General features: G+C 39.9%; 1 protein-coding gene across 8 annotated transcripts in view; it reads left to right on the top strand.

The window, feature by feature from the left end:
- Positions 1 to 26,612, top strand: part of LOC105495894 (myotubularin related protein 1) — a 77,692-nt gene that overhangs the window by 15,961 nt on the left and 35,119 nt on the right. For 2 of the 8 annotated variants that reach the window (XR_011618102.1, XM_071088361.1), the window contains exons 3-11: positions 5,200 to 5,223; positions 7,322 to 7,375; positions 11,455 to 11,530; positions 16,431 to 16,525; positions 16,896 to 17,003; positions 20,183 to 20,284; positions 20,600 to 20,683; positions 21,864 to 22,013; positions 22,928 to 23,116. Coding sequence is in view for 7 of the 8 variants with exons in the window: in XM_071088361.1 (XP_070944462.1) it covers positions 5,200 to 5,223; positions 7,322 to 7,375; positions 11,455 to 11,530; positions 16,431 to 16,525; positions 16,896 to 17,003; positions 20,183 to 20,284; positions 20,600 to 20,683; positions 21,864 to 22,013; positions 22,928 to 23,116 (882 nt within the window). In the remaining variant the exon portion in view is untranslated. Of the gene's footprint in view, positions 1 to 5,199; positions 5,224 to 5,798; positions 5,826 to 7,321; positions 7,376 to 11,454; positions 11,531 to 16,430; positions 16,526 to 16,895; positions 17,004 to 20,182; positions 20,285 to 20,599; positions 20,684 to 21,863; positions 22,014 to 22,927; positions 23,117 to 26,612 lie in introns of all 8 variants that reach the window. The other 6 variants (XM_071088362.1, XM_071088363.1, XM_024797320.2 and 3 more) reach the window with 6 other exon arrangements.

Raw genomic sequence — 26,612 nt, 5'->3', positions numbered from 1 at the left:
GCCTGAGGCAGAAAATAGTGGAGTTTTTACCCCAATATTACAATGTTTTATTGAGAAGAAGCCTCGTAGGGGCATAAGTTCAAAGACGACTAGTTTATAAAAAAACTGATATTTATTTGACTTAGAATTTTCTCATGTGCTTTATCCAAAAGATAAAATTTAGAGTCAGAACACTTCACCTTGAATCCCAGCCCCGTAACTAACAAGCTGCCTAACAAGTTAGTTGACCTTGTTGAGTCTCAGTGTCTTCATCTGTATAATGGGTATTAAAACAGAGATTGAATATATTAAATGAGGTGACATATGGATGGAACACAAATGCTCATTTACTGTACGCTATTACTCTACAAAAATATAATGTGTAAGAACAAATACAAGAGGAGTGTGTTGTCATTGCTGAACACTACTCCACTTCCAGAAACATGATGTGAGTACCTATTATGTGCAAGGGGCTGGGCTGGGCTGGGCTGCATGGAGTTCATAGTCAGGCAAAGAGACACAGAAAATTGCAGTACAGGTTGGCCTGTGGTAAGTGTTAAAATAGACATGTAAACAAGTTGTGGTGGAAGGAGAGAGCAGGGCAGAGTAGGGCATTCTGGGAGTTAAGGGTCTTTGTCAGCCCCCTCAAAAAGCGAAACAGATTTAGGTGGGGCTGTGTTGGGGTCAGGAGCATGCTTGCTAAAGCCAGCCAGCTTTGGTTTGAATCCCTGCTGTGCTGCCGCTGGCTGTATGGCCTAGGGCAAGTTACCATGCCTCTCACTGCCTCAGTTCTCTTGTTTGTCATATGGGTGGCTGGGAGGGTTGAGCTAACTCATAAAGCATTTAGTACTGTACCTGGTGTAATAGTAAGCCTTCAGTAACTGCTTGTTATTATTTGTGGTACTAGAACTGGCTGCATTTGAAAACTTTCTGAAATACTTTCACACTTTGGGGATTTCAGGGTGTCAACTGTTACCTTATCAAGAATTAAAACTGGAGCCAAACAGTTTAGACCAAAGTATCAGCTTTATTCATTGACCAAAGTTGGCTGGGAGGGGCTGATTTAGGTGGGCTGCCTCGTTCATCATTCTAGAGTTAAACATGTGCACCCAAAGGTCGCCCTGGACAACTGCAGCCAATCTCTCCGGGCAGGGCCCACATAGGTGAAATCTCCACAGGCTTGGAAGACCAGGCTATACTCTCAGGGTCTCTCTGGCAGGCAGATCCTAGAAGGGCAAAGTATACTGGCTCCCTTACCCAAGTCCACCCAAAGCAAGTGGTCAACAGAAGCCCTCACCTCACTGCTTGGGAGTGCCCTGAAGGACAGAGGAAGGGAGTTTTACTCCCAACACAAACTTTCACACAAATTTGAATTTTGTTACTTTTTCTTGATTTAGTGAAAGCCATTTAGAGCACGACAAGGGCCAGTAACATTAACTTTGGCGCTGTATGCTTGCTTTCTTAAATAGATTAAGATCACTATCAACTTTTTTGGCACCTTCTCATAGGTTCTTGACATGTTTAGGAGTTGAGGGAGGGGATGTGGGGTGTGTGAAAATAGTTGTGGCACAAGTTGGGGCAGCTGAGACTCGTCAACTGGAAAAGGTTACTTATCCACCCCAGGTACAATTGTCTTAACTGATTTAACCCTGCCAACAATCTGCAAGGGGTGCACTCAACATCTCCCATTTAGAGAAGAGGAGACTAAGATTCCAAGCGGGGGGTGTGGCTCGCCTGAGGTCCTGTGGCCAGTAAGTAGGTGCTGGAGCTGGGAGTTCACTCTGGAGTGTGTTCTTTTAACCACTATGCCGATTTATCTCCCTTAGCCTCAGTTTGAGAGATGTTTTCTTTAGTCTTCTAATGAGGCCTAGATACCCCGAATCCTTGGGAGTTGGGAACTGGTAGGGTCCTGGCAGTCATCCCATAGACTCCCCTCATTTTATGTGTCTAAAGTGAGGCCCAGAATGCAGGCATTAGGAAGCTGTGTATCATCAGCGAGAGCTGGCTTCCAGGCCTCCTGGCTTACAACTTATTCTCCTATGACTTCCATCAGAATCACATTTAAGAAGAAAATGAAGCTCTGTGCATGTGTCTGACATGGCTTATTTCAGGAGAGGGACATGGTGATCCAGAGAAAACATAATAGGTATCAACTGAGAGACTTTTGGGTAAGCCTCCATTGACCTTCTCCTCCCCAACAATACCAAGAACACTGAGGATTTCATGGCAGTAGGCAAAGAATTATGTGAGTTTAAAAGCAGATTATCATCTCACCCCTTTGCGCCCTTTTTCAAGTTAGTTTCTCCTTCTAGTGGCAAAGGCCTATTGACAAGGAGTTATAACTCCCATATATGAGGTTTGTGTTAGGCTGTTCTCACATTGCTACAAAGAAATACCTGAGACTGGGTAATTTGTAAAGACAAGAGGTTTACTGGGCTCACAGTTCTGCAGGTTTAACAGGAAGCATAGTGCTGGGATCTGCGTGGCTTCTGGGGAGGCCTCAGGAAGCTAACAATCATGGTGGAAAGCAAAGGAGATGCTGCTGTCTCACATGGCCAGAGTGGGAGCAAGGCAGCGGGAGGTGGCACACACTGTTAAATAACCAGATCTCAAAAGAATTCATTCACTAGCTCAAAGACAGTGCCCAGCCGTGAGAGATCCACCCCCATGACCCAAACACCTCCCACCAAGCCCCACTTCCAACATTGGGGATTAGAATCCAACACAAGATTAGAGGGGACAACGTCCAAATCATATCAAGGTTCAATTGCACAATTTGGTTCTGCAGTGGACAATATTTTCATAAAGATTTTATCGTGAATGTTATTTTTTAGTTTTCAGTTTTTACTATCAATTTATAGACAAAGCACCAAAACATTAATTGTAGTTACAGAATGGAGGTTGGGAGGTAGAGAGGTGGAGGAAGGGTTAGTGGTATTGATTTCTTCAAAAAACCTGAAGGGAGTTAAGAGCTATTTAACATTTGAGGAGTCAAAATAGGTTTAGGGCTGTAGTTTAAACGGTCTGACGATAGAGGCGCCATGCTGAGGCGGTATAGTAGAGTTGTTATGGGCACAAATCCGGAACTAGACTTCCAGGATTTAACTACTTGCTCTGCCACCTTGAACTCAGCCAGGTTACTTAAACTGCGCCTTGGTTTTCTTGTCAAAACATGGGACCAGTAATAGGTGTTTTTTTTGTTTGTTTTTGTTTTTGTTTTTGTTTTGTTTTGTTTGAGACAGAGTCTGGCTCTTGCCCAGGCTGGAGTGCAGTGGTGTGATCTCGGCTCACTGCAACCTCCGCCTCCCAGGTTCAAGTGATTCTCCTGCCTCAACCTCCCAAGTAGGTGGGATTACAGGTGCCTGCCACCACGCCTGGCTAATTTTTTGTATTTTTAGTAGAGATGGGGTTTCACCATGTTGGTCAGGCTGGTCTTGAACTCCTGACTTCAAGTGATCCACTTGCCTCAGCCTCCCAAAGTGCTGGGATTACAGGTGTGAGCCACTGCGCCCATCCATAATAGTTTTTATCTTATGAGGTTGTTCTGAGAATAAAATGAGTTAATACAGTGCTTAGAAGAGTATCTGAAACATAAAAATCGTGAGTGTTTTTTATGATGCAGCAGCTGCTGAAGGAAAACAAAAGAACTCAAAATTAGCATTTCAATCAACAGAGATTGGGAAGAGGGAGGTAGTAGTTCGAGAGTTAATTTTCTCATCTTTTAAAATGGGAGGTTAATAGACACTGTTTAAAGTTGACAAATCAAGAAATGGAAGCATAACTATCACAATGGAAGCAATTCTCAGAATTAAAAATAGATCTAGTTAAGTGTGGTTATTACTGGGGAATGAAGCTCTGAGAGACTTACTATTTTGAGGTTTTTATTACCATAAGCATATACTACTTTTATTTATTACCAAATTTCTTGATGTGTAGTTAACAAATGATAAACCTCAAATATTTAAAGTATGCAATTTGATAAGCTTTGACATAAATACAGACATGTTAAGCCATCACCACAATTAAGGTAAACATATCCATCCTCCCACAAAAAGACAAATTTAAGCTTCTTAGTCTGAATACTCTGTGTTTAGTAACTTATGTATAGACTTTGTCTTTTAGCTATACCATCACTTAATTCAGATACCTTTTAATGACTTCAAAGATTATTTTAATGATAATACAGTGATTTTTTTGAATCTGTGTCATGTGATCTTATGCTTCCTGAGTGAAACCGTAAAGCTAGTAAGAACCTCCAGTGATTCTTTTCTGATGATTTGTTTTCATAGAACATTCAGTGGTCAGAAGATAGGATTTCCAACTTTGGAATGGGGAACACAGATGGTTAAAATCTTCCCAGGCTATTACAACTATTTGCTTTTTAAAAATTCCTGCCATTCCTTCTGACCAGGGCTTTCTGAATGTGTATGCTGCATGTTCAATTAGGATTCACAGGCCTCAGGCACAACAAGAATGTTGTTGCTAAAATCAATGTCCTTGCTGAATAAAACTGGGCTTTCCCTCCCCTCCAGGAACAGCCACTTACCTCTTCCCGCCTGGAGCTCCCCTTTGGCCATGCAGCTGGTGCTGGGGCGGGGAGCAGGCACCCTCCTCTCAGTGGCGGCCACGTCGGGGAGTTTAATTCTGGAGTCCCAAATATGAATTGGAAATGTAATTTCAATAGAAACCAGGTTAAGCTTTGCAGTTAACTCAGCTTTATGATACCATCAATGCAATATAGCTGAGCTGTGCTTGCTCTGGGTCCAAGGTGGGGATTTCTGTGGTTTTTTGGTTTTGTTTTCCTGGGCTGCTTTGGACATATAACTGCCTTTTTTTTTTTTTATCATTGGTTTTTTGAGGAAAATGCATTCAGTATTCCAAACGGAAACTAATGAACTTTTTGAACACAGCCTGTTCACAATAGCTTGTAATAGCACTTGACACAAGGGGTTTTCGTTTAAGGTAATGTAGTTAGTCTTAGCCTAAGGGCGACACGTTTCTCCAAATCATAGACTTCCCTGAAAATTATAGGACAAATGTGTTAGGATTGATCTGATATCGAATGAAACTTAGAGGGCAAATGTGTTAGGATTGATCTTGTTGGTTTTACTTAGAGGATTATGATGTTTTTTAGGGAATGGGCTGTTGAACTTAATGGCATCTTTCACAGGTCAATAGTAACATGTCCATGATGATGATATTCTGTATTTTAACTAACAGGTTTTCAGGAGGCCTGATATAAGGGTAAGGATATTTGGCTTTCAGCAGATGGGCCTCCTACTTGTGTGTGTCTGTGCTTTATCGAACACTTAGTCTATTTAGTGTTCTTTACCTTCTCACTGGTTTTTATGAATCACTCAGATCAATTTGCTCTGCTGTGTTATAGCTTTAAGTGTTCACTAGAAACGCTTTATTTGTTACAATGTTTTTATGTGCAATAAAAGCCAATGTGTGTGAGGGCAGGATGCTAAAATTGTTACCAGTGTGCAATATTGACTTTTGTTGTACTACATGAATTATGACCAAATGGATATTCATGACTGGGGTTATAAGGCTAGGGCTACTGAGGTCTCTTTTAATCTTGTTTATTGTGTAATTCATGCTACAGAATTTAGCAACTAAAAAAAATGGTTAGTTGGCTGTCCTATCTAAGTAAGATTTCAAGTCATGTTTGTGTTTGCATGTTGAATCCAAAAAGCAGAAGTGCTAATCTTGAAGTTAAATCTAGCAAAATCAATCCCAGTTACTATTTTTTCAAATACAGATATAGTGGGTTACAGCTTATATTTTCCTCATGATTTTCCTTCCCTTTATTTCAGAATATTCATAAAGCAAGACAAAGATTGGTAATGTGCATGCATTTAACAGACAGAAAATTAACCTATTTCTATTCAAGGAAAACAATGTGGATTTTGATAGTATAATAACTTCAGTTTTAAAGTTTTAATCTTATTGAAGCCAACGAAGTAGTACAAAAATAAGCAAGTTAAGTCTTGTTATTCTAGTTGGTTTTCCTTTCTTTAGTCTTGTTTTCACCATGTTTTCTTTTGCTTATGAGAATCATTTTCTTTCATTGATTCACATTGTTAAATATTAGTGCTTGGCTTTACACTTGCATGAACTTTGAAATGTTGTATTTTTTGTTCATTGAGCTTTCTGTTTCTAAAAACTTAATGATTCAATTTTCTTTGTATTTAAAAAGTGGAAATTTCAAAAAACTGGCTGCACTGAAAAATTACACTGCCTTGAAGTGTGCTAAACTATACCAACTGCACTGAATTCAATCTGATGATAGAGTATAAAAGTACATTAAGGAGTTTTTGGACTTGATTGACAAAAATGGAAGGTGGGAAATAGTAAATTCTTTTAAAGTTTTACTATTTCTTCACTGGTTGCCTTTGTAAAAACGATAGTCATTGCAACCAAAGTTTCATGAAGCAAAAATATATATAGGCTAATTTGAATATTTTTAGCCTCAGAGACTTGATAGAACTTTAAAAAGAGATTACAATCTTGTGATCTTCAGTATTCATATTCTTTTTACCACCTGCTGAATAAAAAGCCCAATTTTTAAAGTTTCAAAAAATAATAGATTCTATAAAGAAATTAAGAACAGTATACCTTTAAAGGGATTGGAAAAAATTAAATAAAGATGTGTGGCCTTTTCGTTGTTTCTTGGAAGTGTGTTGATACTGTAATTAGAAATATTTAATATGATATTGATTTATAAATCACAGAATTTAATTAGCAATAAGCAATAAGAAACAGACGTGTATATATGTGTATACACACACACACACACACACACACACACATATATATAATCTCCAGCATGTGATATATGCATGTGTGCAGTGGAATTGATCCCTGAGCAATGTAATATGAATACTTACTGTGTTTAAAATACATGTCTATAAACTGCCTTTGTATTTTGGCTTGACTTTGCCCTTTGCCAGGTTTCTGTGGTATGCTTTATTTTCTGTGAGCACGTTATGTGCCTGTTATTTTGTTTCTTTGCTATATGCTGTGTATTGCTTGGTTTTGAAAAGACAGTACATTCTTTGAAATTCGTGATGTTTGTTTGCTTTTCATTTTTCTACCCCAACACAAACACAGAGTAGATACTCCATTTTAGGCTGAGGATGCTATAGATGGCCTACACGTTATTTCCTTAACTCCAAGGGGGAAAATGTTGTGATTTGCAAAGTCATGAAAGGTGTGTCGACTTTTACATGCTTACTGTCTCCTTAAAAAAGAAATTCTGTCCTTTCACCTGTCTGTTTGCACGTGTTTCTCTTTCTCCTCTTTGCTTTTTCTTGTCCATGCACCTGGTGCTGTGCAGGAGATTCAGGAAGAACACAATGGCTACCCTTCTGAAGCTGAAGCTGATCAGGTGGCAAGTTCTACATGTTCATCTGTTTGTAGCTACAGATCATGTATTTAGAAGCCATTTCATTCTAGACTTCTAGATAATCAAAGCTTTCCAGATGCTTTTACCACAATAGTAGTGCCCTCCTGTCCAAATTTGCTAGATTCCATATGACATTATTTGCAAAAATTGGTTTATCCAACATTTTGTCAACTAGAAATTTGTTTGTCTGTGTTTCTCGGTTTGCCCATATAGGGTTATTGATGGGGTTAATGACCCTCCATCACGGTTGGATTCTGCAGTGCCTTTACATAGACATAGAGGGGACAGATACATATGCTAAGGGTGCTCCTTGAGGGTGCACACTTTGCTTTCTTCAAATATGCATGATCTGTGCCCAACACAGTACCTGGTACCATGTAGATAGTTGTGGAATTGGTACATATATTAATCAGAATACAAAATTATTCATAGAGTATTCTTGAGTGCTTACTCTGCTCAGTACCTCTAGACCCTCTCTGGAGTCTTTTAAAGCTGCAGTACTTTCCCCAATGCTTATGTGAAACCAAGAGAAGAGCAGCTCCAGGGATGTGTGGCATGCCCCAGGTGCTCAGCTACACCATTGTCCACCATCATCCAGCCCCACCCTCCATTGGTGACCCCAGAAGCAACTTGAAGAGCCCAGTTTGAAAGCCACTGCTTTTGGCATGCAACCATTATATAAACGATTCACCTGGTGGCTTGGATTCAGGCTAAGGAGAAAAGTAGCAAAGAGGCCAGGGTTGTTGGGTGGGCTGGAGCCCTCAGGAACAAATTCAGGGAGCTGGCAGACTTCGGCTAGACCTTCAGGGTCACTGGAACAAAGTTGGGATGAGGTCATCAGAGGGAGTTCCCCAGTTGGGCAGCACTTTGAGCCACGGCACCAAGAGGAATGGGTGTGTTTATGAAATCAAATTTAGTTCATAAGAATATTCCATCCTTTGATTGTGCTGAACATGGGTTGGATAAATCAAGGGTCAAATCATGTCCTGTGCAACCTCGTAGTTGCAGTAAAAGCTTAACGTAGCATAAGTGTGAGTCCCTTCTCCTAACAGCAGCTTCATAAAGGGAATCTACTATACTCACCAAAGCAAACGAAAAACCTCCAAGCTTTTAAAACTCTTCTCCTCTTGAGTTTCTATGCTAAAGCTAAATGTGTTTCTTTTACAAAAGGAATCTCCTATGGGGAAATCTGAAGCAACTGGGTCACATCTTTGTTTTATTCCAATAGTTGTTCTTTTTTGCCATTTAAAAAGCATGTCCCAGATTTATCATTAGTGAGAGATTTGCCTTACTATGTCTCACTGACATATAAATACACAGAAGTTTCAAGCCAAACTTGACATGACTATGGGAAGAGAAGAGAAATGCTTGATTTTCAACTTCTATCTTGAGAGCATTGTGTATTCTTAAAATGGTCCTAATCACCTCTGTCTCCTATATGCAACATTTTATTAGTCCTGGATTGAGGACTTTAAAATGTTTGATGTGGCTTGCTCTAGAGAGAGTCATACCTTTCCTAAGCTCCTCTAGATTCAGTTGATTAAAGCAGCTTGCTTTAGTAATTATATTTCAAAATAATCTACTTCCATTTAATTTTAACATATAAGAAACTTAAGTCTGTATAATACATGATAATATTTAGCCATTAAAATATTTCGCTTTAACAATATAACATTTGAAGTAATTTAAAACTCTGATATTGATTAAAGTAGCTTTCTCACTTCGTGAGATGCTATACAATTAGTCACTAGTTCAAGCTCAAATTAAGGCTTCTAAGATTGGAGATCTTTTAGTGTTTCTAAAACCAGACATTTATAAGTATACATGTTAGTTTATGCTTTATTGCATAAAATATATTTCCAAAACAGATGTGAGTATTAAAATGAATCCATTAATCATTCTCCACACCCACCCTTAATGTGTTAACTTCCAAAAACTTTTGGCTGAAAATGTCTTTAAAAACCAGTCTGGACTAAACATTTGAATTGAATTAACTGTTTGGAGGTAATGATGATTCCTAATCTATATTATTTTAACCATGCACCTTTCAATAAGGAGGAGGATGGACCATGTCATTTTGTGCTCTCCCAGTAGAATTAACATACCCCTGACCAACATTTAACATTGAATTTGCTATTTATAGTTTGGCTTTCTTCCTTTTATAAAATTTGATGAAACTGCTATGTGTAGTATTTCTAAATTGAACTTTAAGTCCTTTAATAAAACATAGTGAAATATTCTTGCAACTATGAAAATAATTACTATTTTGAATTTTCAATAATTTAGAATTATAAAAGACATCCATTTAAAAATATTTTGCTTTACAAAATTATGCTGAAAACTTAGTATTATTTGACCTGTTTTCCACTGAACACTAGTGGCCTCCGATGTTAACAGGTGGAAAAAGCAGTCCCGATCAAATAGGTATGAGAAATGCATTATACTCTAGCGCCCTCTTGCTGATTTGGTGTGCATTAACACACTAAAGATGTCTCACTAAAAAAAGCAGCTGAGGCCGGGCGCGGTGGCTCACGCCTGTAATCCCAGCATTTTGGGAGGCTGAGGCGGGTGGATCACGAGGTCAAGAGATCGAGACCATCCTGGCCAACATGGTGAAACCCCGTCTCTACTAAAAATACAAAAATTAGCCGGGCCTGGTGGCGTGCGCCTGTAATCCCAGCTACTCGGAAGGCTGAGGCAGGAGAATTGCTTGAACCCAGGAGGCAGAGGTTGCAGTGAACCGAGATTGTGCCACTGCACTCTAGCCTGGTGACAGAGCGAGACTCCATCTCAAAAAAAAAAAAAAAAAAAACAAACAAAAAAAACCAGCTGAACTTGTTTTGCTTAACCCAGCATTTCCCAAACTTTTATTTATTTATTTATTTATTTTTAAGACTATTCACATCTCTTGGGAAAGTAATGCTCTGTGAAATACAGCTTTGGAATTGCTGGGGGTTTTGATCACCTTATTCTTATTCATGACACATTATGTCAGAGATGCCGAGGAGAAAGTGACTGGTTTCCTTGGCAGCATTTCACAGGGTGGCGGTACCTCGGAGTAGGCCCCGAGTTCAGGCTTTGGTCCCTAACTTCGTAGTTCAAGAACACCATTTTCTCACCTCCTCTCAATTATCTGGCACTGTCCAACCAAGCTCACGAGGGACTGGCTACTGGGCTGCAGTGCCAATCTGCTAATTTTAAAACGTGGGCATGTATTCTTCTGGCCATCTAAGGTATCCTTTTCCTAGCATCATTGTAGCCAGGAAACCTAGTAAATCATTAGCAATTTTCTTGGTGAGTGTGAAATTACTGCAAAGTGAATTTCGGGACGTGCCTGATGAAAACACCCTGCTCCGCAGTAGGGATTGAATACTGTTGCCTGCCTGCCAGATGAGAGCACACTCTCTCATGGCCTGGATTGGGTGAACACTGAACTTCACTCTTCATGTCCCTGGTCATACACTTTGTGCATACATGTCCATGTGCACGAGCACGCACGCGCGCACACACACACACACACACACACAGACAGCTGGGCTGCAGTACCAAAGCCTAGGCCTTTCCTTAGTTGTGTACTGTACTGAGACTATTCTCTGGTTATTTTAATTAGACTTCTGGCCTTCCCAAACTGTCTCATAGGCTGGGTTATTTCTACAGTTAGCTAAGCACCTATATCTCATGTTGGTTTTATTTGTATTAGTTTCATGCTCAAAAGGTAACCTTTTTCTGACCTTATTTGCAAATTTTAGAGACACCTTTTAATAGTTATCTGTGTAGTGATTACAGTATCTTTCTGTCATGTCAAGCCATTTCTGTATTAATGCTTCCTAACTGTGAAATTTAAATATGTTGTAACAATTTGCTAGAATATGCAGCATGATGTCTTGTGATGCTGAGCTTTGAAATTGTCTTTTGAGGGGTTGGGTGCTTATTTTGCACGCTTCTGTAGCCTTATAGTGACATCACAGAACATCAAAATTTTTCACAAGTATACAGAAAGTGAGATTTACTCCTGTTTGGTGTTTTTTTGTTTGTTTGTTTTGTTTTTTGTTTGTTTTTGCCAGGCTCTAAGGGATGGAAATAAGCTGGCACAGATGGAAGAGGCTCCACTTTTTCCAGGAGAATCAATTAAAGCCATTGGTAAGTTTTGTGTGTACACTTTGCTTGTTGAGAGCCATAAAATGAAATGGCACTTAATTTTCGAGTGGAGGTGATGTGTGTGCTGGAGATCAGCCAGACCAACTTAATTAGGGGACAAATGGACTAGATCTATTCATCCTCATTAGTGTCATCATGACCTAAGAGATAGAAGACTGTAGAGGATCCCGTTAAGTTCCAATTGAGTATTTGATGGCGTTCCCGACAGAAGAGGAGCCTGACTTTTCCTGGTGAACTGAAAGCTGATTAGACACTCAATGTAACGTCAGTTCACTGCTTTGTTGGAATCCTTCAGTATAAGGAAAATTTATCAATAGGAGATCTATATCATGTTTTAATAACAGTTTTGAGAACTTAGCAAAGAAATTTTAGTGGTTTATCAGATCCCAAAAAATACAATTTTGGTGCATGGCAAGGGCGTGTATTGCCATCCTGGCTTTTAAAGGTGATGGCATGAGGGCTTCCATATCCCTCCATGGTGTATTGCCAGGCCTTTCAGGGAGTAGTTGATTGTGCCATGGGTGGATGGGAGGGGAAGCTGGATGCGACCCATTCATCTCATCACTTGGTTGGGTTGGACAGTCTGGTTTTCTAGACTGTTTCCTTCTTCCATCATGGCTTTCTCCCAAAGAGGCACACTCAGTCTCAGAGTATAGTCATCTTGTGCCAAGAATATTTGAGTAGCGGGGCTCTCCCACCAGATCCTCCAATCAATTACTGCTGCTGTATATCCTAGTCCGTGTCTGTGGACCATGCTTATCTTCTCCTTGGTTTTGAAATTCTTTATTTCCTTGAGTTCTAGGACTTCATTCTATCCTGGTAGTCCTCTTACCTCTTTGTTCCTTCTCTGGGCGTTCTTCTAGCTCTGCCCTCATACTGCTTTCTTAATGATCTGTTTAAAATGCAGAGGTAATTATGTCATGCCCCTGCTTCTTCTTCAGACAGTAAACAACACAGATTTAAAATGTAAAATGTGAAGAGGTTGTTTTTCACTTTAGTTTTATAATTTGTCAGTGAATCAAAGTCAGCTCAGAAAAGATTAGAGCTCATGTAGGTGATTGACAACTTTGCACATCAGATACATATTTTGAATGAGCAGGGAACGTTATAAAAGCTTGGATTGCAAGCTCACAGTTGTTGTAGTAAGAAGAGAAGGCTTCAGTGGATTTAGCTGCGGTCCTGTTGCTCTTTCTCTCCCGTTTTCTTTTCCTTTCACTCTGGAAGCAGAGCTCAGAGAGAGAAACTCCTGCCTGGCCCCACTCCAGTACAAATTACTGGAAATATCTTAGAGTTAGATCTTAAGACATCCTTAAGTGATATGAGTATGCTTCATGCTCCTCCAGTGGCTTGCAAAGGGTAAGTAAATTGACCCTCTACTTTTTAATAAAATATATTCCTGGAGGCAAAGTATTAAAATAGGTCATTGTGAAGTAAAGTACTCCATCTAGAGTATTATTTCAGTTTGTCATTGTCAGAATGTGAAGAGTTTTGACACAGTGTACACCTGAAAAACCATCATCACAGTCAAGGTAACAAACATATCCATCACCTCCCAGAAGTTTTCGTTTCCTTATGCCCCTTTATAATCCCTACTTCCTCTGCCTTCTCCCCCATCCCCAAGGATGATGGCCTCCAGCTCCATCCATGTTCCTGCAAAGGATATATGATCTCATTCTTTTTTATGGCTGCAAGTATTCCGTAGTGTATATGTACCACATTTTATTTATCCAATCTGGCATTGATGGACATTTAGGTTGATTCCATGACTTTGCTATTGTGAATAGTGTTGCAGCAGACATACATGTGAGTGTGTCTTTATGGCAGAAGAATTTATATTCCTTTGGGCATATACCTAGTAATGGGATTGCTGGGTCAAATGGTAGTTCTATTTTTAGCTCCTTGAGGAATCGCCACACTGCTTTCCACAACGGTTGAACTAATTTACACTCCTACCAACAGTGTATAAGCATTCCCTTTTCTCTGCAACCTTATCATCTGTTTTGTATAACTTTTTAATATAATAATAGCCATTCTGACTGGTGTGAGATGGTATCTCACTGTGGTTTTGATTTTCATTTCTCTAATGTTCAGTGATACTGAGCTTTTTTTCATATGCTTATTGGCTGCATGTATGTCTTCTTTTGAAAAATATCTATTCTTGTCCTTTGCCCACTTTTTTTTTTTTTTGAGACGGAGTCTCGCTCGTCACCCAGGCTGGAGTGCAGTGGCGTGATCTCGGCTCACTGCAAGCTCCGCCTCCCGGGTTCACGCCATTCTCCTGCCTCAGCCTCCTGAGTAGCTGGGACTATAGGCGCCCACCACCACACCCAGCTAATTTTTTGTATTTTTATAGAGACGGGGTTTCACCGTGTTAGCCAGGATGGTCTTGATCTCCTGACCTCGTGATCCGCCCGCCTCGGCCTCCCAAAGTGCTGGATTACAGGCGTGAGCCACCTCGCCCGGCCGCTTTGCCCACTTTTTAATGGGGTTGTTTGTTTTTTTTTCTTGTAAATTTGTTAAATTCCTTGTAGATGCTGGATATTAGACCTTTGTCAGATGCATAGTTTGCAAATATTTTCTGTTCTGTAGGCTGTCTGTTTACTTTGTTGATAGTTTCTTTTGCTGTGCAAAAGCTCTTTAGTTTCATTAGATTCCATTTGTCAATTTTTGCTTTTATTGTGATTGCTTTTGGCATCTTTGTCATTAAATCTTTGCCAGTTCCTGTGTCCAGAATGGTACTGCCTAGGTTGTCTTCCAGGGTTTTTATAGATTTGGGTTTTACATTTAAGTCTCTAATCCATCTTGAATTGATTTTTGTATATGGTGTAAGGAAGGGATCCAGTTTCAGTTACCTGCATATAGCTAGCTAATTATCCCAGCACCATTTGTTGAAAAAGGAATTCTTTCCCTATTGCTTGCTTTTGTTGAAGATCAGAGGGTTGTAGGTATGCACCCTTATTTCTGGGCTCTCTATTCTGTTCCACTTGTCTATGTGTGTCTGTTTTTGTACCAGTACCATGCTGTTTTGGTTACCGTAGGCCTGTAGTATAGTTTGAAGTCTGGTAACATGATGCCTCCAGCTTTGTTCTTTTTGCTTAGGATTGCCTTGGCTATTCTTCTTGGTTCTATATGAATTTTTAAATAGTTTTTTCTAGTTCTGAGAAGAATGTCATTGGTAGTTTGATAGGAATAGCATTGAATCTATAAATTGCTTTGGGCAGTATGGCCATTTTCACGATATTGATTGTTCCTATCCAGGAGCATGGAATGTGTTTCCATTTGTTTATGTCATCTCTAATTTCTTCAAGCAGTATTTTGTAATTCTCATTGTACAGATCTTTCACTTCCCTGGGTAGCCATATTCCTAGGTATTTTATTATTTTTGTGGCTATTGTGAATGGGGTTGCATTCCTGATTTGGCTCTTGGCCTGGCTGTTGGTGTATAGGAAAGCTAGTGATTTTTGTATGCTGATTTTGTATCCTGAAACTTTATCAAAGTTGTTTATCAGCTGAAGGAGCTTTTGGGTTGAGACTATGGGGTTTTTACTTTTTAGAATTCTATTTTATGTCTTATGCTTGCATATTAGCTATAATTGTTTGTTTTGTTATGTAACTAGTTATTTTACATCTTTATGTCTACCTTCAAATGATTGTATGCTGCTTCATGTACAGGATAAGAACCTTACAGTAGTATACTTCCATTTGTCCCCTCCCACCCTTTGTGCTGTTGTTGTCATCTGTTTTACTTTTACATATGTTATAAACCCCACAATATATAGTTTTTGTTTTTGTTTAAACAGTCAGTTATCTTTTAAGGATAATGATAATAATGCCTCAGTATCCTACAGAAGCACTTGCCAGTCCGCTCCCTGCCAACTTCTCTGGCGTCGTGTTCCACTGTCCTCACTGCACCCATTGATCCAGGCATACTAACCTCTAACAACTTATCACTGTGCCCTTCCTCCTTTCCTTCTCTTACTCCCCCTACCCACTTTCCTACTGAGTTAAATTGATCCTTTTCTGAACTTTCATTGTAGTACTTTATGTCCACATTTTTATTTTAGCTTTTGTCAGCCTCTAGTACAGGGATCCCCAACCCATGGGCTGTGGATCAGCACTAGTCCACCGCCTGTTAGGAACAGGGCTGCACAGCAGGAGGTGAGCAGCGGGCTATTGAGCATTACCGCCAGAACTCCATCTCCTGTCAGATCAGTGGTTAGATTCTCATAGGAACACGAACCCTATTGTGAATTGCGCATGTGAGGAATCTAGGTTGTATGTTCCTTATGAGGGTCTAATGCCTGATAATCTGAGGTGAACCAGTTTCATCCTGAAACCATCCCCCTACCTCCGCCCTGGTCCATGGAACAATTGTTTTCCATGAACCCGTCCCTGCTGCCGAAAAGGTTGGGGACCTCTGCTCTAGTATAATGGCGATTTTTCTGTGTGGTATCTCTCACAGGTCATGGGCTGCTCATGGACAGGAACTGTTTCCAATTATACCCAGAATCCCAGCAATAGAAGGCTCTCAGTACATAAGGAGTTACAGAAAAGTTAAATGGGAGTAGTTTGAGAATTTGGTTCAGTGACATTAAAGCCTTTTGTTGTCTCACTTGGACTCATATATAGCTATGTATATTCTTGTCATTCCAGTGGAATGGCACTTTGGGAAAACATGAAGATGTGGTGTCTTTGTGATAGATGTTAGCTTCTTAACACTAATAGGGATTAAATATGTCATGCACTTAATAGATATTAACAAAAAGTTAAAACTGATAAGGAAGCCGACAAGGAATTTGAAACAAGTTTTTTTCCCACTTCATTGATGTGGTTCTAGGTTTTGTCTATGGCAGTAGTTGCTACTTTGGCCCTTTTCTTTCAGTGAAAGATGTCATGTATATCTGTCCAGTTATGGGAGCAGTGAGTGGAACCCTGACAGTGACGGACTTTAAGCTATACTTCAAAAATGTCGAGAGGGTGAGTTTTTTAAAGTGTGTTTTATTTTAAAAGAAACACTTTGGAGCACTAAAAGAAGAATGTAAAAAGACCCCTGAAATCCCATTACCCTGAGATAACCACAGGTTGAGTTTTGAGATGTACATCTTTGCAAACAGATGTTTGTATCTTGAAAACAAAGGCTGTTAAAGTACTGCTTAAACCTGGGGGGGAAATTCCATTGTTGTCTCAATACATATTTCATAAGGAATGCTATCAATCAGACTTCAGTTTAGCTGGGACAAAGAGGAAATGCGAAGTAAACAAACATATTTTGTAACCCAGCGAAGACTTAAAATATGAAAACTGTTGACTGACACTAATAGACATTGATCTTAATTTTTAAACCTAGGACCCACATTTTATCCTTGATGTTCCCCTTGGAGTGATCAGCAGAGTTGAGAAGATTGGAGCACAGAGCCATGGAGACAATTCCTGTGGTATAGAGATAGTGTGCAAGGTATAATAGAAACACAAGCGAAAACTAAAGATCTGAACTTTTTCTCCCTCAGTCTCTTCATGGTCTTTGGACAGTAGAATAATTGTACTGCTAGTAACTCAAATGTTTTCGGGATAGCAACCTCTTCAAATCTCATATCGAATTTAAACTATTATGTAGCCCTTTGAAATAAACCTTTTCTATTGAAGTACAGTTGTTCCTTGGTATCAGTGGGCGATTGATTCCAGGACCTCCGCCTCAGATACTAAAATCCATGGATGTCCAAGTCCTTTATATAAAATGATGTAGTATTTGCATATAACCTAAGAACATTCTCCCGTATACTATAAATCATCTCTATATTGCTTATAATAACTAATACAGTGTAAACACTATGTAAATAGTTGTTATACTGTATTGTTTAGGGAATAGTGACAAGAAAAAATGTCTCTGCATGTTCAGCACAAACGCAACCATCCTTTTAAAAAATATTTTCTATCTGCAGTTGTTCGAATCCTCAAATGTGGAATCCATGGATAGTAAGGGCCGACTGTATTTCTAATTAATGTGGACCTGTAACCTAAGTGATTATTTGTCACATCTCAGAGACATCAAGTGAAAAGCAGAGATCAATACATTTTCCCAGTTTGTTGTTTTAAGACTACATTCAGAACAGTGTGGATGGTCAGAGACTTCCTAAAGGGACAGCAGTGGTCCATAAATTTTGTGATTAAAAATGAGATTAAGTTTCTTGGCTATGCTGGAATTTTTATGTTGAGCTGGGCTTGTTTGTTTATTTTGTACCCTTCTAATAATTTAAGTAGAAATGTGTGTGATAACTTTAATCATGAAGTCATGTAGGACCCACTCTTAACTGATGTATTTTATTCCCAGTGACTTTACTTTGATAATGTGGTTTACCAAAAACCCTACCTGAAGTACCAGGGAAGAGATCCTGCCTGCAGGATCGTCAGGGCCCCTTCCAAATTTTGGGTTAGGATTCCTTACAATCGATTTGTTTTGATTCAAGTCTCTGAGGATAGCTCCCTCTGGTTGGTCCTAGACTGCGCTCAAAACCATTTTTTTTTTTTTTCCCAAAGAACACTTTACTCTTCCAGATCATGAATCTGTTGGCTTACTGAACTCACTTTAGGCACTACCTGACAACTGTCCTTCTCAGGCAGGGTTCCCCATATGGAACAGTGGCAAGCAGAGGGATGACTTGATTGGTTCTGCAATTTTGAAACATGTCGTCCCCTTTCTCATGACGCTTGAGTATCTTCCCATTATCCTTAGACTAAAGGAAAAACTCTCCTTACAAGACTTCTCTGCCTGACCCCCTTTCCTCTGCAGCTTCGTCTCAAACTGCCCTCCTCTCATTCTGGCCATCCCAGTCACATGGGCTTTCCTTTGGTGGTTCATACTTGACACACACCGCGCCACCGCCCCGCCCCAGAATCTTTGCACGTGCTCTTTCCTTAGCTCGTAAGCAATCTTAAATAGCAATCTGAAATAGCAAGTCAGCTCAGTCAGCCACCAAGGTGTATGTGTGTAGCCATGTAGCTTAGAGGGAGAGCATTTCAGGAAATTATGTTGCTTAGGCAGGCGTCCTGGGGCTCTTTTACTAAGATATTTTTATGGCCAGGGTGAGCATTTGCTAACAACTACTTTAAATGTTCTCTAACCTAGAATTACTAAGGTCATGCTCCCAGTCTTCTCAGATCATGCCTAAGAGCCTTATAAGGTGTGGGGTTTATTTTTTTAACAGGTGATACACAATTTAGAAGATACAAAAACTGTATATAGTAAAAAATCAGTCTCCTTCCACCCACCACCCTGCCTCCCCATTCCACTCATTTCAGGCACCCACTGTTACCGATTTCTAATGTAACCCTCCACAGCTAGCCTATGCACATGAGAATGTATGTATAGTCCTTCTTTGAAAATGTAAGTGGGGCCAGGCGCAGTGGCTCATGCCTGTAATCCCAGCACTTTGGAAGGCCGAGGCAGGTGGATTGCCTGAGGTCAGGAGTTCAAGACCAGCCTAACCAACATGGTGAAACCTTGTCTCTACTAAAAATGCAAAAATTAGCTGGTAGTGGTGGTGGGTGCCTGTAATCCCAGTTACTCGGGAGACTGAAGCAGGAGAATCGCTTAAACCAGGGAGGTGGAGGTTGCAATGAGCGGAGACTGTGCCATTGCACTCCAGCCTGGGCAACAAGAGTGAAACTCCATCTCAAAAAAAAAAAAAAAAAAGAAAATGTAAATGGTAGTATATTATATACACTGTTCTACTCCTCTTCTTTTTCCCCTTGACAATACATTGCAACACTCCCTTACGTCAGTGCGTACAGAGCTGCTGCTTGTTTTTAACAGCTCTTTAGTGTTTCATCAACTGTACTGCAGTTTAATTATAAGTGCCGCCTATTGATGGACATTTAGGTTATTTCCATTCTTTTTGCTGTTACAAATAATACCACAAGAATAACTTCATTTTAATTGCTATTTTTTAAATTTGTGGTCATATTTACCTTCAAAGTTCATATAATGTTAAAGAAGAGTGAGATTTTTGTGTTTAACTAACAAGAGCATAGATTTGGAAAGGTCAAGGACACTGCTGAAAACATCCTGGGAAGAAATCACACCATCACAGTCGCCTTGGTGGGATTATTCCTGCTGACTTGTGCTTTGGCCTTTGGCTATCAGCTTGCATTGGGGGGCATTTTAAGAAACTGTGGTGTGGAGAAACAGCATTGTATTGCTGTAAGGATGTTACTGAGGGCTACAGTCTGTACCCAATAGGGAGTCCTTTCTGTGAGTATGTAGGGGAGGAGTGTCTGCTACATTTCTGTTTTGTGGATGGCATGAATTCTTAACTGATTCTTTCAGCAGCTTAAAGAGTACAACTAATTTTGTGGCACAAGTTTAGCAAGAAAGTGCACAGGACTTGGGTATGAATCTTCTTGTTTCCATCTGATGAATTTTTACCACACATATCCCCTTTGTTCCAATTCCCTCACTTAATTTTTAAAAATATCATTGGAGGTATTTTTGTTAAATTGTCTTTTGTTAGTTGGAGCAAGATAAAGTATAAAAGGAGAGATGAATAAAAAAATTAATTTCCTTATTTATGGCACGGTATCTGGCGTATAGGTGCCCGATGTATGTTGAATAACTGAGTTTTGCTAATTGTTTAACAGGATATGAGGAACTTGCGGCTTGCTTATAAACAGGAAGAACAGAGTAAACTAGGGATATTTGAAAACCTCAACAAACATGCATTTCCTCTTTCTAATGGACAGGTAAATACACCAAAGTAAACCTTTTCTACATGCATTTGTGGGGGTCCAAATGTCCTATGTTTAATTATTCCTTTTTCCAAAGGTTTTTCTTTCCCCCTCTCTTTTTTCCTCCGTTGGTGACTAATATTAGAATATTTGAAATTTGTCAGCTCTGGGTAATGCTCAAGAAAAGCTGCTACTTCGTTGCTTTAAAATTTACAGACTAAAATAGGAATCTTAATACACTCAGCTCATATTAGAATGAAAAGCTTTAATGTTGGGTATATGATATAAAAATAAATAATGACATATGTGTTTTGTGGTTTTTGTGTCCAGGCACTATTTGCATTCAGCTATAAAGAAAAATTTCCAATTAATGGCTGGAAAGTTTATGATCCAGTATCTGAATATAAGAGACAGGTAAAGTATATTGCTTATCAAACTGTAAATAATAGGTTGAGCATCTTTTTCACTTCTAAAAGGTTAGAAATGATGTGGTGGAGAAGAAACTTTTATTTTATTTTATTTTATTTTTTTTGAGATGGAGTCTCGCTCTGTCGCCCAGGCTGGAGTGCAGTGGCGCAATCTTGGCTCACTGCAAGCTCCGCCTCCCGCGGTTCACACCATTATTCTGCCTCAGCCTCCCAAGTAGCTGGGACTACAGGCGCCCACCACCATGCCCGGCTAACTTTTTGTGTTTTTAGTAGAGACGGAGTTTCACCGTGTTAGCCAGGATGGTCTCGATCTCCTGACCTCGTGATCCACCCGCCTTGGCCTCCCAAAGTGCTGGGATTACAGGCGTGAACCACCGTGCCCGGCCAGAGAAGAAACTTTTTCAAACAAGTTATGCACAGGTGTAACTGCTAGCTTATAGTTCTCCATCTCTCTTGATGCTCTCTTCTCCCTGTGCCAAACCTTAGACTTTGTAATTGTTTGTTCATCCTGTTTCCAGAGGGTGAGTGGGACTCAAGGACAAGGACGGGTTTAAAAACCAAATTTGCCAGATGGTTTTTATTGGATGTTCTGGTAAAGAATTGATGAGTAAGGATCCAAACCACCGACTACAGTTAGATTCGAAGCATGTGGTGTGGCTACATAATTCTGATCCGGTGTTCCTGGGTCTGGGAACTCTTCAGTGCATTGTCAGCTTCAAATTATTCCACTAAGATCTTATTTTCATTACGTTTGTTTCATGATGTTGTCTCTACCTTATATTTGGTATAACGTTTTACGTTACTTATTTTAGACATTTGTAAGAAGTATCTGTGTTTCTAAAGGACTTTTGAGTATATTTTCAGAAATAACACTGAGCTTATTTATAGAAAATAGGACAAGAAATATATAGAAATGTGATTCTAGTGTATAATTTTCATGTTTTAGTATGGTTTGGATATTCTTTTGCTTCTTTAGATTTTTAGAAATGTCTAGGAAATTGGTTTTACCAAATAAATATATATATTGACTTTTAAGTTACAATAAACAACAAATTATAAATGGATTTTAGTTGCAAATAAGAAATGGATATGCTTCATGCTTAGTACTTTTTCAAAGCGTAAAGTCATGCATTTGCCCCTCTTCTTCTTTCTCCAACACCTTACAGGGTTTGCCAAATGAGAGTTGGAAAATATCCAAAATAAACAGTAATTATGAGTTCTGTGACACCTACCCTGCCATCATTGTTGTGCCAACTAGTGTAAAAGACGATGACCTTTCAAAAGTGGCAGCTTTTCGAGCAAAAGGCAGAGTCCCTGTAAGTAATAAACATTGTCATTTATACAGGAATATGTATTGCGTTAGGTCTAAGATGGAAAGATTTAAGACAAGAATTCAGTGAACAAAAATGGAAAGCAGAAAAATAAACTTATAAACCTGGATATACCTTTGATTCTCAACAGATACCTAATTATATAAGCAATCTGTTTGCTATGACTCCCTCTTGTACGATTTCCTATAACTAAGTATAAGGGTAACTTTAGTCATACCCTCTAAAAGTAGTAGAGAATAACAAAGGAGTAGCAAGAACAAGTTAGCATGCTGTTGTATTACCAGTTGGCATTGCTGGTTTCACTGCATCATCCTAGAGAAAATGCTTCTTTCTTAGATACTGAGCATGATGCCATAGCTGCGTGGGGGGAACATCATTACAGAAGTAGTAGCAGACAGCAGGGAGTAATGGTTTGAGCCCAGAGTTTGCATCTGGTGTAATCCTGAGTCACTTGGCCACTGGAGGAAAATGAGAGGTGGGGTGGCAGAGTGGCAGATTTTATAAGAGACTGTATATTCACTTTGTTCTTATCCTGCCACGTATGTTATTGTTGAGATACAAAGTTGTTTTTAAAATTAGGAGACAAGATAAAATTAGTCAATCAAATTGGAATGGGGCTAGATTTTAGTAATAGTTTGATTTGGGTTTTTCTTAGAATCATAGAATTTTTGGGGTGGGAGGGGATTTTTAGATCTCATGTAGTCAGAATTGTTTCATCCTGACCAAAACATTGAGTCTGATGGCCACTACAACTCTGTGATTGGCCTGCCCACTCTCACTTTTGAAGAAAATATGTATAAGAGACCATGCTTGAGAAGGGAACTTGTTTTTCCTACCAGGTAATTAGAGCATACATTGCTTTAGGAACTGTACTAACACTTGTTGCTTAAAAACACTAGGTGTTGTCATGGATTCATCCGGAAAGTCAAGCAACAATTACCCGTTGCAGCCAGCCACTTGTGGGTCCCAATGATAAGCGCTGCAAAGAGGATGAAAAATATTTGCAAACAATAATGGATGCTAATGCACAGTCACACAAGCTTATCATTTTTGATGCTCGACAAAACAGTGTCGCTGATACCAACAAGGTATATTCTTAATAGCATTGCAGAAACGTTGGATATTTTCATGTCCTGTCTGTAAATCATTATGCAGTTGGAATAACTCGTTGATTTTTCACCACCTGAAGTTAGAATCATTTGGAGTCCATAGCTATTCCTCCCTGGTGTATGCTCCTTGGGCTATGTTTGGTGTCTCACATGAATTGGGATCTTGTCTGTTTCATTGCTTCTCTACAATATCCTGTCTGCTAAATCAATTAAGCAAAGACCTAGAAAGACAATGATCATCTAAAGGATTTAGCATTTTAATGATATGATCGTGAGGACTTGAAAGTCCGTTTAAGAAATATAGTGGTTACTTGATTAATTCATGTCTGGTCTGAATTTCTTTTAGAATGGTATCAGCGATGTGAAATGTGTAAATGTACAAAGTTTCCATAAATCTCATGGAGCACCTGTGTAGTGTACCTTGGGTGGCAGTGAGATGTGGTTAAAAACACCTCCGTTCCCATGACTTTCATGATATCACACCCTGAGTTTCTCTCGCTTTTCATTCAGCCTGGCCTTCTCCATCTCCTTAACTGATTTCTCTTCCCAGTCTTCAAATGGCATTGCTCCTTGAACTCAGTCTGGGGTCCTCTCTGCTCCACACAGACTCCTGGGGCCATCTCTGATGGCACAGCTTTAAACACTGTCGGTATGCTGAGTTCAACTTGAGCTTGACACTGCAGTTTCTATCCTGTCCTGATCCCTCCTAAGGTTGAGACTGGATTTCTGTCCCATTGTATGGCTGACATCTCTGCTTGGCTGTTTCCCGGGCCACAAACCCTCCGTGTATTCCAACTGGCCTGAGAGGCAGGATGGCAAGTTGGTGAGACATCTCGGCTTTGGAATCACTTACCTCTGGGTTTTCCTCCAGGTTCTGCCACTTGGTGCTCTAGATTACCAGAGCTGGTTACTTAACCTCTCTCTGTGCCTCAGGTTCCTCTTCTGTAAACAGGAGATAATGTCAGTGTCTCATGTCACGGTTGTGTGAGGATTAAAATTCAGTGAGAAGAATGCATGTAAATGACTTAGCACAGCGGCGGGTGCATCCTCAGGGCACAGTACATGATGCTGATAAGCTTGCCACCCCTGTGGTCAAGGGGGCTGCCCAGGTGTCTGACTTGAGGGTGGTGTCTGTTACTGAGATGGGGAAGACTGGGAGAGGAACAGGGCAGGGAGGAAGATGGGGGAGTATTAGTTTTCTGAGGCTGTCATACAAATTACTACCAACTTGGTGGCTTATAGCACCAGAAATGTATTGACCACAATTCTGGAGGCCAATTCTGCTCCCTCTAAACGTTCCAGGGGAGAATCTATTCCTTGCCTCTTCTAGCATGGGGTGGCTGCCCCAGCCTTCCTGGGCTTACAGCCACATCACTCCAATCTCTTCTTCTGTTATCACATGACCCTCTCTTGCTCTGTGTTTCTGTGTCTCCTCCTTTCTCTTCGAATGACACTTGTGATGACATTTAGGGTCCACCTGAAATAATCCTGGATCCTTAAACACATCTGCAAAGACCCTCTTTTCAATTAATCTTTGAAGCCTTAAGCACATCTGCAAATCTCAGGATCCTTAAACATCTGCAAAGACCTTCTCTTCAAATAAGGTCACATTCACCATTGCCAGTAGATGTCTTTGGCGGGGCCACTTTTCAGCCTACCCTAGGGAGGCATCCCTCAGTGAGGTCCCCTTGCTCCCCACATCTGGATCATTACCTGTGTCCGTCTTCTACATCTCTGCCTCCTTCCTGTCACCACCATATCCCAAGGAATTACAAAATGTGAGAAAAGCTGTATCGGTGGAGGCCATCTTCAGACTAGTCAACAGGGTGAGGGCAGTTCATTGTGTTTTGTCCTATGCAGGAGAGATAGAGACAGGACACTAAATTATATATCTAGAATAATTTTAACTATGGCAGTATATGTGTCTAGGAAACAGACAGAGTATTTTTAGGTCTCCATTAGTTCTTTATAAGATTATGTCATATGCAAATCACGATAATGTGACTTCTTCCTTTCCAATCTGGCTGCCTTTCATATCTTCTTCTTGCATTGGTATTACATTGGTTGATTTTTGTATGTTGAACCACTGTAGTGGATTGAAAAATGTCTCCCAAAAGTTTGTCCAACTGGAACCTCAGAATATGACCTTATTTAGAAATAGGATCTTTGCAGATGTATTAATTATGATGAGGTCATCTTGGAGTACGGTAGGCCCTAAATCCAGTGCCTAGCGTCCGTATAAGAAAGCCACATAGAGACATAGGCACACACAGAAGGAAGATGGTTATGTGGCAATAGAGGCAGATATTTAAATGATGCAGCTAGACGCTGAGGAGTGCCAAGGACTTCCAGCAACCACCAGAAGCTAAGAGAGAGACATGGAACAGATTCTTTCCTATACCTTCCTAAAGGAACCAACTCTGCCAGCACCCTGATCTCGGACTTTCAGCCTCCAGAACTGTGAGAGAATAAATTTTATGTTGTTTTAAGTCCCCCAGTTTGTGATAGCACCCATAGGAAGCTAATAAAACCTCCTTACATTCCTGGGATAAATCCCACCTGTTCATGGTATGTAATCAGTCCCCTTCATATACTCTTGGATTGGGTTTGCTAGTATTTTGTTGAGGATATTTGCATGTATTGTCATAAGGGATGTTAATCTGTGGTTTTCTCTTCTTATGATATATTTGTCTAGTTTGATATCAGGATACTGCTAGCCTCATGGAATGAATTAGGAAGTATGCTCCCCTCTTCTAGTTCTTGGACGACCCATCATCTCTTACCTCACCTACAGCAGGAGCCTTGAAATTGGATGTCTGCCTCACACCCTGCAATCTCATCTCCACATTATGACCAGAGTGATCTTTAAAAAAAAAAAAAAAAAAAAAAAAAGTGTTACTATTTCAATTGATAAATGAATTGTATATATTTATGGTGTACAACGTGGTATTTTGATATATGTACACATTGTAGAATGGCTAAATCAAGGTAATTAACACACCATTTTTTGTAGTGAGAATACTTAAAATCTACTCTCTCAGCAATTTTCAAATACACACTACATTGTTATTGACTGTAGTCACCATGTTGTACAGAGTGATTTTCTCAGTGGACAGCTCTGTGCACATCCCTCAGAGCCGCAAGGCAGTGATATCCAGGTTCCTGAACAGGGTCTCCAAAACCCTCCACCCACTGGTCCTTTCCTTCCTGTCTCGCCACATCTCCCAGGTCCATGTCTCAGCTATGTGAGGTCCTTTCCAGTTCCGTAAGCACATCCCAGTGTTAGATCAGAGATATGTTGCAGTCCTAACTCCAAGTACCCATAAATGTGGCTGTATTTCACAATAGGGTCTTTGCAAATGTAATTAAGTTAGGATGTGGTCATAGTGAATTGGGTCGGGGTTAAGCCAAATGACTGTGTCCTTAGAAGAAGAGGAGAAGAGATAGACACCGACAAAGGAGAGAAGGTCAGGTG

The sequence above is a fragment of the Macaca nemestrina genome, chromosome X (genome assembly GCF_043159975.1).
Source record: "Macaca nemestrina isolate mMacNem1 chromosome X, mMacNem.hap1, whole genome shotgun sequence".
Classification (NCBI taxonomy): Eukaryota; Metazoa; Chordata; class Mammalia; order Primates; family Cercopithecidae; genus Macaca; species Macaca nemestrina.
The sequence above is the reverse complement of the archived record's forward strand: the minus strand, read 5'-3'. Positions and strand labels throughout refer to the sequence as shown.